Below are 12,500 nucleotides of genomic sequence, written 5' to 3'. Positions count from 1 at the left end.
TGTACATTTATATAGCGCCCTTTCTCTCCAAGACCTCAGGGGCGCTTTACATGAAAGAAAAATATTACAAGTTACATAAAACATTTATGACCACTCTTTCTCAAACCCCCACACCCCACACCCCCCACGCCCCTCACACCCTCCCACTCTACATACATCCAAAGTGAGCTGACATGGGTGGTGTTGGAGAACAAGGAAGCTGACAGTACTTATAGATAGGTTTTTAAAAGATGAGTTTTTAGTGATGAGCGAAAAGCAGAAATAGAAGAATCAGATGCACGGAAATGATGGGGAAGGTTGTTCCAGATGTGAGGAGTAGCAAAGAAGAAAGAACGTTCATCATAGGTTGTTGTATTGACACGAAGAAGTTTTTTATTTAAAAAAAAAACCCAAAAAAACCGGTGGTCGTAAAAGGCTATGAAACCGTTACTTTCAACTTCTTTTTTTTTTTTTTTTAAATTATCGATACGATTCTCATCCTGATTTCTTGGCCAGGGGGATGATTTGGCCATGGCGCTCAATTGCTGGTGTCATCACAGCAAACTGTATTGATGTGTCTTGTTTGTTTAATACATGCTACAAAGAAGAACAAGCTGAGCATTTGTGTTTTCCTCAATACAGATCACATTGGGAAGGAAGGTGTCTTTCTGACGGTGCATTGGATAGGAAACCATTATCATATGCGTAAAAAAGAATGTGCAAGTAAGTAAACCGTCACTATTTGTATTTGTATCTCTTTTTATCACAACAGATTTCTCTGTGTGAAATTCGGGTTGCTCTCCCAAGGGTAGAGCGCGTCGCTACACAACAGCGCCACCATTTTTTTGGTATTTTTTTCCTGCGTGCAGTATGTTTATTTTTTCCTTTCGAAGTGGATTTTTCTACAGAATTTTGCTAGGAACAACCCTTTATATATCATATATGTAATCGTCATCATTGTTACCATTACCCTCCTTCTTTCTCTTTTTATATCACCATCATATAATTATCACCATCATCTTCATCATATCATCATCTTCTTCTTCTTCTTCTTCTTCATATCATCACCATCATCATCATTATATCCTCCTCCTCCTCCTCATCATCATCATTATCATCATCATCATTCATCATCATCATCCCATCATCATCATCATACCACCGTCATCATCATCATATCATCATCATCCCAACATCATCATCATCATACCACCGTCATCATCATCATCATCATCATATCATCATCATCACCATCATCATCATCATATCATCATCTCATCATCCTATTATCATTGTCATCATCACCATCACCATCACCATCACCATCATCATCATCATCATCACCAGAGTTTACTTACCAGTCACCTGCAAGCCGGGTACAGGGACAGCAGAGCAGAGAAGCAGGAACGTGAACAGACACAGCAGTGATGGCGCTGTCATCACTTGTGGTCGTCTGCCGCCCATCCTGATTTGACTTTTTAGTGAAAACGGAAGAAAAGAAGGAAAAAAAAAACAAAAACAACAACAAAAGAAGCCAAAGTCACTCGGGTGAGGACGAAAGTGAGCTGCCAGGGTCTGTTTTGTGGAGGAAGTGGGGTTGTTTTTTTTTTGTTTGGGGGGGGGGGGGGGTTTCTGTGGGGCAGGTGGCTTTCGGTGATGGTTCTTGCTGCAATTCAGTCAGCAATCGGAAAAAAAGAGTCGATATGAACAAAGCGCGTGTATCTTTGTCTTCTCTTCTGGTCTACTTCTTGTTTCTTTTCCTCCCCTTCTTTGTATTTTTTCTTTGTTTGTTTGGGGTTGTTTTTTTTTCTTTCGTTTTCCCTGTTTTCTATAATTTATTTTGAATAAAATATCATCGAATATAAGGCAAGTGGTTATGTGGTTAACTGAGCCTTCTGGACGGTATGGTCCGTACTCTTGATTTTTTTTGGTTTTTTTTGTTTTTTGTTTTTGTTTTTGTTTTGTTTTGTTTTGTTTCTATTCGATAGTTACGACTTCTCTTCTTATCTTTGCTTCTTGTTTGTTTTTTGTTTGTTTTTTTTTTTTTGTTTGTTTGTTTTTTTTCTACTTGACTGGTTTTTTCTGTATCTGGAGTGTTCTTTACTTCCTTGCTCCTCTTGCTGTTGTTTCTTCCTTCCTTCCTTCCCTTCTCTGCTTTCTTCGTCTGTTTTATAGGAGGATACAATCAATCACATCGCCTTGAAGAACAGTTGCACACACGATGCTGGGATCATCCGCTCCTGATGGAATCTTTCTCTCGTTGTAGATACCTGGACATGAAGCAACAATGTTGTCTGGGAATTTTTTTTTCTTTTCTGTTCTCTTTAAACGAAAAACAAAGGTAAAAAAAAATATGTTTTCTCTGTGTGTGGCCCACACCTCCCCCCAAAAACAGAAGCTCAGGACTGATCGGTAGCCTGCAGAGGAGAGTGGTGGGGGTAGGAGCTGAGGTGTTCCTTCAGTACCCCTGCGGAAAACGGAACGATTTTGCAAGAAAGGAGAAAGCCGTCGGGTGCCGGCTCGTTTTAAGCCTCTCGCCACGCCACGCCCCCAAACCCCCTCCCTCCCCTTGCCCCCCACTCCCCCCATTCCCCTCCCCCTCTCTCTCACTCTCTCTCTCTCTCTCCTTTCCAGTCCTTTTTGTTGTCTCCCCTCCTCTGGCAAGGCGTGCGACGCACGTGCACAGCACGTACTCTCGTGACGTGATGCTCTGTCTGTAGCAGCCATTACCCAAATAAGGCATCTCTCACTCTTGCGGGCTCCCTGACAGATGATTGTTTGTTTGTTTGTTTGATTCCTTGACTAGTTTGCTTACGCTTTTTAAAAACTGCCAGATCTTGTTTTTGACAAGCTTTCAACGAAAGTACTTTCTCAGTTGCTGAGAGAGACAGTTTGTGCATGTGCGTGCGTGTGTGTGTGTGTGTGTGTGTGTGTGTGGGTGGGTGGGTGGGTGGGTGTGTTAATACGGGGACGGGAGGCAGGGGAAGGGAACAAGATCAAAGTGTTTACCGTTGGTGGTGGGTGGGGGGGGAGGGGGGAGGGGCTGGGGATGGGAGATGAAGGTGGGGGAAGGGGTGCCTGCTGATTAAACCGACGAGTCACGATTCCTGCCATCACGATTACCATAACAACGCTTTCCATAAACATGTCCGCACCTTCTACGTTCCCCATTAACCCTTTCGCCGCCAGTCAATTTAGAGTACAAAATTCCCTTGTAGTTGGTTGGTGGTTGGTGTGTGTCCATCGAGATCGATGATGACTATCGTTGTCATCCAGCTGGGGGATGGGGGGAGGGTGGTGGTGGTGGTGGGGGGATGCTCATGAATCTATCTGTGAGTGCGCAGATGGCTGAATAGTCCAATCTGCGCACGAAATGTTCAATGACAGTTGGGGCAGACAAAGACAGGCATATCATTGTCAGGGAGCTTGTTTGCCCGTGACTTTCTGGCCTGCCTCTTCTGAACAGCTGCAGCAGTCCTGTTGGCCTCGCACAACTTGGCAGCCTTTGTGCACAGCAGCGCGCCATTTGTCACGGTCCGCTGCATATTCCTCCCAGGAGTAAGGGTTGATATCAAACGCTTTCAGAGACCCTTGTAGTATAAACACAGAAAAGACAGTGGCTAAGAACAGCTGGGAATTCCCCCTGCGATGTATAGAAAATATGGCCTATCCTACCATCGAACATTAAGAGCAAGTGGTTCATGGATAACAGACCAATGAATGGTCACCTTTCAGTGACATGGGTCCTCTACCACGCCTGTGCATAAATGCGAGCTTGGCGGTGAAAGGGTTAAATCAACCCCATATTCCCAGGCATCATCATCCTTTTCCTGGTTATATACCACGTGTATCAGTTAAAACCTATCAAGGATACAAGTGCTAAAGGACATTAGAAGTGCAGAACAGCTGTGGAGAATAGGGATGAAGCTAGTGGCAGTGTGGTCTGATTGTATTGTACTGGATTGTATGTATTACACTTTTTTGCCACAACAGATTTCTCTGAGTGAAATTCGGAGAGCGCGTCGCTACACTGAGAGTGACACCGTTGTTTGTTGGGTTGTTTTTTTTGTTGTTGTTGTTGTTTGTTTGTTTGTTTTCTTTCTTTCTTTCCTCCTACTGAATTTTTCTATAGAATTTTGCCAGGGACAACCCTTTTGTTGCCGTGGGTTCTTTTACGCGCGCTAAGTGCATGCTGCACACAGGACCTCGGTTTATCGTCTCATTCTAATGACTATTTGTATTTGTATTTCTTTTTATCACAAAAGATTTCTCTGTGTGAAATTCCGGCTGATCCGCCCATTAAATTTTTTTTTCCTGCATGCAGTTTTATTTGTCTTTCCTATCGAAGCGGATTTTTCTACAGAAATTTGCCAGGAACAACCCTTTTGTTGCCGTGGGTTCTTTTACGTACGCTAAGTGCATGCTGCATACGGGACCTGGGTTTATCGTCTAATCCGAATGACTAGCGTCCAGACCACCACTCAAGGTCTAGTGAAGGGGGGGGGGAGAAAATATCGGCGGCTGAGCCGGGATTCGAACCAGAGCACTGAGATTCTCTCGCTTCCTAGGCGGACGCGTTACCTCTAGGCCATCACTCCACTGTGATGACTCTGCCTCGAAGCACGTGCTTCTTGGTCCGGCTACTCTCTTCCTACCCTGCTTCTGTTTTCTCAGATAAATTTGACATAATATAAACAAATCATCTTTTGCGGATTCTTTTCCAGTTGTTCCCTCAAGTCATCCCCCCCGCCCCCGAGCTCATATCCCCACCCCCACACCCCACCCCCACTCCCACGCCCATCCCCACCGCCCACGCCCCACCACCACATCCCCCCAAGCTTCCCAGTAGTTCAAACCAAGCAAAGAAGTTAAAGATACACCCTGAGCATTAAAAGGTAACGGCTCAACATGAAAAAAAAACCCTAGTCTAAAACATTGATGACTCCTAAGTAAAAATAATTTTTAAAAAGATAATGATCATGATGATAGAAATAAGAATAATAATAACAGTAATAATAAACAAAAAACTTAGGTTTATAAAAACCTTTTTGGTGGTAGATGAATCCTCTTTGTTTAGTGGGATACGACGTTTCGAACCATTGGCCCGTTGTCAAGTGACGAAAAAAAGGACAGTGTGGATGGGAAAGCCTATGTGAGAAAAGGGTGATGACATCTCACTACTTTCTGTTTTGATGGACCATGCACACTAAACACTTTTCAGTCTGATATCATCATCTTAGATTAACAGACTATAAATGAATAAACGAAGTCCAAAACAAGATGGTTAAATTAAGACACAGTGTGAAAACAGTCTTGCATGTGAGAGAAAACCCATTTTTGACTCACTTGTGTAAACAAAGTGAGTCTATGTTTTAACCCGGTGTTCGGTTGTCTGTGTGTGTGTGTGTGTGTGTGTGTGTGTGTGTGTGTCCGTGGTAAACTTTAACATTGACATTTTCTCTGCAACTACTTTGTCAGTTGACACCAAATTTGGCATAAAAATAGGAAAAATCCAGTTCTTTCCAGTCATCTTGTTTAAAACAATATTGCACTTCTGGGATTGGCACAAAAAAATAAAGAATGAAGCCTAATTATATGCAAACTGCATTTACTGTTATATTTATATTTTTTGTATTCTCTAAACTTGGCACTTTGATCTGATATTCGACCCAACAGCTAGAGCAGTCATTATTATCATTTTTTGTTCAAACAGGAACTTCTTTTGCTAAGTATGGAATTTTTATTTATTTTGCAAACGTTTTGGTGCAGATAGTAAAAAGGGGAAGTTACTCTGTAATGCTAGTGGAGTTAATTTGCTTTAAACTGATCTTTCTCATCTTAAACATTACATTTTGAAACAAGAGAGGCAAGGCCTTCAAGACTCACTTGTGATGCACTTTTTTTTTAAAAAATCCAAGCTTTTTATGTATTGAGTATAATTTCAAAATGTAATGTTTAAGATGAGAAAGATCAGTTTAAAGCAAACTAAGTTCCCCAGCAGAGTAATTTCCCTTGTTCTGCTATCTACACCAAAGCGTTTGCAATAAATAAAACTTCCATGCTTAGCGAAAGAAGTTCCTGTTTGAACAAAAAATGATAATAATGACAGATACTTTGTTGGGTCGAATATCAGATCAAAGTGCCAAGTTTAGAGAATACAAAAAATATAAATATAACAGTAAATGCATTATACTCAATACATAAAAACATGGATTTTTTTAAAAGTGTATCACAAGTGAGTCTTGAAGGCCTTGCCTTTCTTGTTAAAATTTGCTTGAGCGCCATGGTCTACCACCACTCAGTGCTAATAGAGTTTTGTGGGTGGACTTCCTCTTATACACAGAATCTGAGTTTTTGTTTTCTTTTTATCCTACCAGCGAGTCACGTTGGGTTTGTGCATTTTACAAAAAAAAATTCTGTCTTTGCTATCCTTGTTGATTTGTTAATGATCATCATCATTATCCTCCATATACCAAACTGAATGAAAAGCTCGAAATACACTTCTGGAAGAAAAAAAAAAGAGTTTAACATGGAAATGACGATGTTCCCCCTGACAGTTGTCTTTTCAGATCAACCTGTTTTGTCGTTTCGTTGTCACTGTTCACATATCACCCTTGCACACAGACATGCAGGAGAAAAACAATTAGGCGCTATATAAGTATCCATATCAATCAATCAATCTCTCTCTCTCACTCTCTCTCTCTCTCTCTCTGTCATTCTCTAATCTGTCGTTCTCTCTCTATGTCTCTGTCTCTCTGTTTTTGTCTCTGTCTCTATGTCTCTCTCTCATCTTTTGTCCTAATCTGATTGATTGATTGATTGATATGGATACTTATATAGCGCCTATCCTTGGTCGGAGTCCAAGCTCTAAGCGCTTTACAAACACGGAGTCATTTACACAACAGGCTGCCTACCTGGGTAGAGCCGACTGACGGCTGCCATTGGGCGCTCATCATTCGTTTCCTGTGTCATTCAATCAGATTTTAGGCACGCACACCTACACACTCAGACAAATATGTTACATTTAACATTTTACGTGTATGGCCGGTTTTGTTTTTTGTTTTGTTTTTTACCCGCCATGTAGGCAGCCATACTCCGTTTTCGGGGGTGTGCATGCTGGATATGTTCTTGTTTCCATAACCCACCGAACGCTGACATGGATTACAGGATCGTTAACGTGTGTATTTGATCTTCTGCGTGCGTATGTATGTATGTATGTGCGTGTGTGTGTGTGTGTGTGTGCGTGTATGTGTGCGTGTGTGTGCATGTGCGTGTGCGTGTGTGTAAAGAACCAAAGGAAGCAAAGAAGAAGAAACAGTCAAACAGATCAAGGTAATTAAAAAGAGACGGAGGAGAGAGAGAGAGAGAGAGAGAGAGAGAGACAGCATGACTGCTAAAGGAGGCTGTGCAAAGAAGGGAGGCAACTGAGGTGAGTTTTAACCGGTATCATTCATCAGAGTGACCGGCAGATGTTCTGTCATCAATTCTGGGCTTTGCACAACACGGGGAGTTAACCTTTTCTTTCCCAGAGCTCCCATCACGGATTAGACTGGGAACACTTCTGAAGCCGACCACGTATATCTTTTCGCTTCTAATATATACATCTTCTTGCTTGAAATAAAACGGAGAGAGAGAGAGAGAGACAGAGACAGAGATCAAGGTAGCTGAGACAGAGAAAGAGACACACAGATCACGACAGCTGAGAAGGCGGGGTGGATGAGGCAGAGAGAGAGAGAGAGGGGGGGGGGGGGGGGGGGGAGGGTAGCTGAGAGAGAGAGATAGAAGAGAGAGAGAGAGGTAACTGAGAGAGAGGGGTAGAGAGAGACACACGCACACAGAGGGAAAGAGAGAGGGGGGGGAGAGAGAGAGAAGTAGCTGAGAGAGAGACAGAGAGAGAGAGAGATCAAAGTAGACGAGATAGATAGATAGAGAAAGAGAGAGAGAGAATCAAGGTAGATGAGAAAGAGAGAGAAAGGAGAGAGAGAGAGAATCAAGGTAGATGGGAGAGAAAGGAGAGAGAGAGAGAGAGAGAGAGAGAGAATCAAGGTAGATAAGAGAGAAAGAGAGAGAGAGAGAGAGAGAGGGAGAGAGAGAGAGAGAATCAAGGTAGATGGGAGAGAAAGAGAGAGAAAGGAGAGAGAGAGAATCAAGGTAGATGGGAGAGAAAGAGAGAGAAAGGAGAGAGAGAGAGAGAATCAAGGTAGATGGGAGAGAAAGAGAGAGAAAGGAGAGAGAGAGAGAGAATCAAGGTAGATGAGAAAGAGAGAGAAAGGAGAGAGAGAGAATCAAGGTAGATGGGAGAGAAAGAGAGAGAAAGGAGAGAGAGAGAGAGAGAGAGAGAGAGAGAGAGAGAGAGAATCAAGGTAGATAAGAGAGAAAGAGAGAGAGGAGAGAGAGAGAAGGGAGAGAGAGGTAGCTGAGAGAGAGAGAAAGAGAAAAACAGATCACAATAGCTGAGAAGGCTATTTTGTACAGACTGGTGGCAGAAAGAGACAGACAGACAGACAGAGAGATATCAAGGTAGATGAGAGAGAGAGGGGGAGAGAGGTAGATGAGAGAGGGAGAGAGAGATTTTATACAGGAGTCGAAAGCATATCTCTTTCGCTTCCAATACATACATTTTCTTGCTTGAACAAAATCGGAGTGAGTGCGTGCGCGCGTGCGCGCGTGCGTGTACGTGTGTATGCGCGCGTGTGTGTGTATGTGTGTGTGTGTGTGTGTGCGTGTGCGTGCGTGTGTGTGCGTGCGTGTGAATAAATTCATACATGAACGGATACATTATATTTTCTGTACGAAACTGAGTTAGCTAACAAATGCGTTTTACCATACGGCCCTGGAAATATAGGGAGACAAACGAATGGAAAGCAAAGAAGAAGAAAAAAAAAGGGAAGGACAATAAGACGTATCGTTGTATCACAAACAGCGTTTACATTACAGATTATGAATACATGAATACACATTTTACAGTACTTACTGGCGTCGATAAAACTGAATGAGAGATGTAGAATGAATGGGAGAGGGGTGTGTGTGGGGGGGCGTGGGGGGTGGGGGAGAGGTTGGTGCGGAGCGGGGGCGGGGGTGGTGGAATGAGAGGAAATACTATATTTATCAGTTTATTACTATAATAATAATAATAATAATAATATAATGATGTTGATGATGATAATGATTACAATAATAATAATGATAATAACAATAACAATTTTTATTATTATTATTTTTATCATTATTATTATCATTATTATCATCATTATTAACAAAACAACAACAATAACAACAATAATAATGGTGATGATGATTGTACTGAATCTTGTGCAGAGACAAACCAAAGCGCCTTCACACCAGTCATTCACACGCATGCATAACTCTGAAACTGGAGAAACTGCACACAAAACATACATACTTAAACAGAAATTATGCATTCAAGTGAGGAACATACGTTTTAACACGGAAGAGAGACGGGGATATTTCGGGAGAGAGTCAGTGTGATGAAGAGAGATGAGAGAGAGAGAGAGAGAGAGAGAGGGGGGGGAGGTGGCAGAACGGTTAAGACGCTCAGCTGCCAATTCAGAGAGTCCGCGAGGGTGTGGGTTCGAATCCCGCTCTCGCCCTTTCTCCCAAGTTTGACTGGAAAATTAAACTGAGCGTCTAGTCTTTCGGATGAGACGATAAACCGAGATCCCGTGTGCAGCACGCACTTGGCGCACTGAAAAAGGACCCATGGCAACGAGAGTGTTGTCCTCTGGCAAAATTGTGTTAAAAAAAGAAAGAAAGAAAAAAGAAATCCACTCTGATAGGTACACGAATGTATAAGCATGCGCTCAAGGCGCGTTGGGCTGATAATAATAATGACAATACTAATAATAATAAGAAGAAGAATGTACATTTATATAGCACCCTTTCTCTCTAAGAGCTCAGGGCGCTTTACATGAAAGAAAAAATATCACAAGTTACATAAAACATTCATGACCACTCTTTCTAAAAAACCCTCCCCCTTCCCTCTCCCCTCCCCGCCCCACACACACTCCCCCTTTCCCACTCTTCATACATCCAAAGTGAGCTGACATGGGTGGTGTTGGAGAACAAGGAAGCTGAGAGTACTTATAGACAGGTTTTTAAAAAATGAGTGATGAGCGAAAAGCAGAAATAAGAATAAGTTCTTGCATTGACACGAGGAAGTTTCGAAAGGTGGTTCGTCTGTCGGGATCGACGAGGACCATCTAGTCATCCTGGGTGTGGGTAGGTTGGGCTCTGTGGGTGCGCAGATGACTGGTCAGGCCAATCCGCGCCCGGAAGGTTCTGACGCAGTGTGGACAGGGGATGGTGGCGGCTGTCGGGGACTTGCTGGCACTGCTTTTCCTGGCCTGTCTGCGTTGCTCTGCTGCAGCGATTCTGTTGGCCTCACAGGATTTGGCGCCTTTGTGGGCAGCTGAACGCCACTTTGGTCTGTCCATTGCATTCAGCTCCCATGTGTCGTGGCTGATGTTGAAGGCCTTCAGAGAAGCTTTCAGAGTGTCTTTGAAGCGCTTCTTTTGGCCTCTATGGGAGCGCTTGCCATGTTGGAGTTCGCCGTACAGCGCCATCTGGGACCCCCCCCCCCCCCGCCCCCCTCCCACCAAATCTCGCCACCTGGGACCCCCCTCCCACCCCAAATCTTGCCACCTGGGACAGAGAGAGAGAGAGAAAGAGATCAGAGAGAGAGGCAGCAATGTGGTTTTGTGGTGCTTGGGATAATCAAAACAGAGCGGTGGTTCACGCCGAAGAGAGAGAGAGAGAGACCCAATGATAAGGATTTCAGCCTTGCTTTTATTTCCCATCTGTCCTAACCAATCTACATTCATTACATTTTGTACACAAATATACCTACACGGAGGAGGGGGATGGTGAAAGGAGAAAAACAACCCCGTGCAAATGAATATGCATGTTGAAGAAGGTACACACACACACACACACACACACACACACACAAGCGCACGCGCGCACACACACACACACACACACACTCGCTCACTTACACATGATACGTATTTATATAACATACACAGACACGCTCACACAGAGATGACAGGTGGACGGGAGAGATAGGGGTGAAAAAGAGAGAGTGCGGAATGGAGGGGGTGGGGTGGGGGTCGCCAAGTGCTGGTGTGAGCGGTTCACGATTTTTTTTTTACCCGCAGGCTCATCTCGCCCGTGGGGTGAAACGATGTGAGTTCGTGTCTCAGCAGTCAAAAGCGCCATTTTGTCAGGCTCAGTCGCTGGCGGTCTGGAGGAGAGAAACTATACAGCCTTGGTTGTCCGGCCTGGTAAGTACTTAGCTGTGTTTAAATGAAATGTTTAGTTTTGTTAATAACTTTGTAAATGAACTCATTCACCATCCCAGTACTGCTGCAAGAGAGCCTCTTACCTGTTTTTATCTGATACAAAGGTAGTCATCATAAATCGCCAGTTTACCTTCACTGGGTGTCCACAGGAAGGAGTATTTGAAGTTCTCATTTAAAGTTCTATAAACGAAGATGGGAAAACATTACCACCACACTTCCACCACCCCGTTTCTTCTTCGCACACCCATTTATTTATATTTTTTAAATCAGAAGGAAGGGAATGATCCCAGAACGATAGCAAGTGTGTTGAAAACATCGGAATGGGAATATTGCTCATTGAAGAAGGAACAGTGTTGGAAAGATATTCACCCCAGACCTCTCCAGCCTTTTCCCAACTGAGTAAAGAGGGCAAGGGATGGGGACAAAAAGGAGGTATATTTCCAATATGTTTCCAGCAGCAGGAATGGTGGGGGTGGTGGAGGCAGGGGAGGAGAGGGGGCAGGGTGGAAATCATGTTCAAAAAAGAAAGACTAGAATAGTTTACATTATAGTGACAGGTTTTGACAGCAGGGATGGTGGTTCCCATTCCTAGCCAAAATGGCTAAAAACAAACAAAACAAAACATTTCATTATTGATATTTGAAGTCATCTCTCATTTTGTTTTCAGTTTATCATTTTTGACTGGTCACCTTAATCATAGAAAACAGAAAAATCTGGTTACCCCAAAATGTGGTCAGTAACTTTAGTTCAAGCATTGAATGGCAGATTTCTTTGTTCACCCCTCCTCCATCATCAACTGTCAAGTTTTTGTATACATTTTAGATCAGCTTTTTTTAAATTCTTCATTGTGATATTTAAAAAGTTTTAAAGGGTGTTCAAATCATCACAGATAATTGATAGTGGTGTAGAACTGAGAAAGACAGAAAAATCAAACTGAACTCAAAGACATACATGAAACGTAAATCATTGATCAAAGATCTCTACTGATACGTTGTTGAAACATGTATCTGACCATTTGTATGTGGTCATGTTATCAGGGATCTGTGACGTCAACAAGCATGCTGCAGGACTTCAAGAGGCCTCTGAAACAGCTAAGTTGACCCTCCCTTATCTCTCCATTATCTTTCTGTCTTGTCTGTCCCAGTGTGTGTATGTGTGTGCGTGTGTGTCCGTCCATTTGTCTGTCTCTCCCAGGATGGT

The 12,500-nt window shown here is 43.1% G+C and overlaps 1 protein-coding gene across 1 annotated transcript in view; it reads right to left on the bottom strand.

The window, feature by feature from the left end:
* The window catches only part of LOC143279344 (uncharacterized), a 61,729-nt gene extending 60,238 nt beyond the window's left edge, over nt 1-1,491 (bottom strand). The window contains exon 1 of the mRNA XM_076583364.1: nt 1,338-1,491. Within this exon, the coding sequence (XP_076439479.1) occupies nt 1,338-1,443 (106 nt within the window). The 5' untranslated portion in view covers nt 1,444-1,491. The remainder of the gene's footprint in view (nt 1-1,337) is intronic.
* Between the last annotated feature and the right edge of the window lie 11,009 nt (nt 1,492-12,500).

Source organism: Babylonia areolata, chromosome 2 (assembly GCF_041734735.1).
Source record: "Babylonia areolata isolate BAREFJ2019XMU chromosome 2, ASM4173473v1, whole genome shotgun sequence".
Lineage (NCBI taxonomy): Eukaryota > Metazoa > Mollusca > Gastropoda > Neogastropoda > Buccinidae > Babylonia > Babylonia areolata.
Note: the sequence above shows the minus strand (reverse complement) of the source record. Positions and strands in the feature narration are given on the sequence as shown.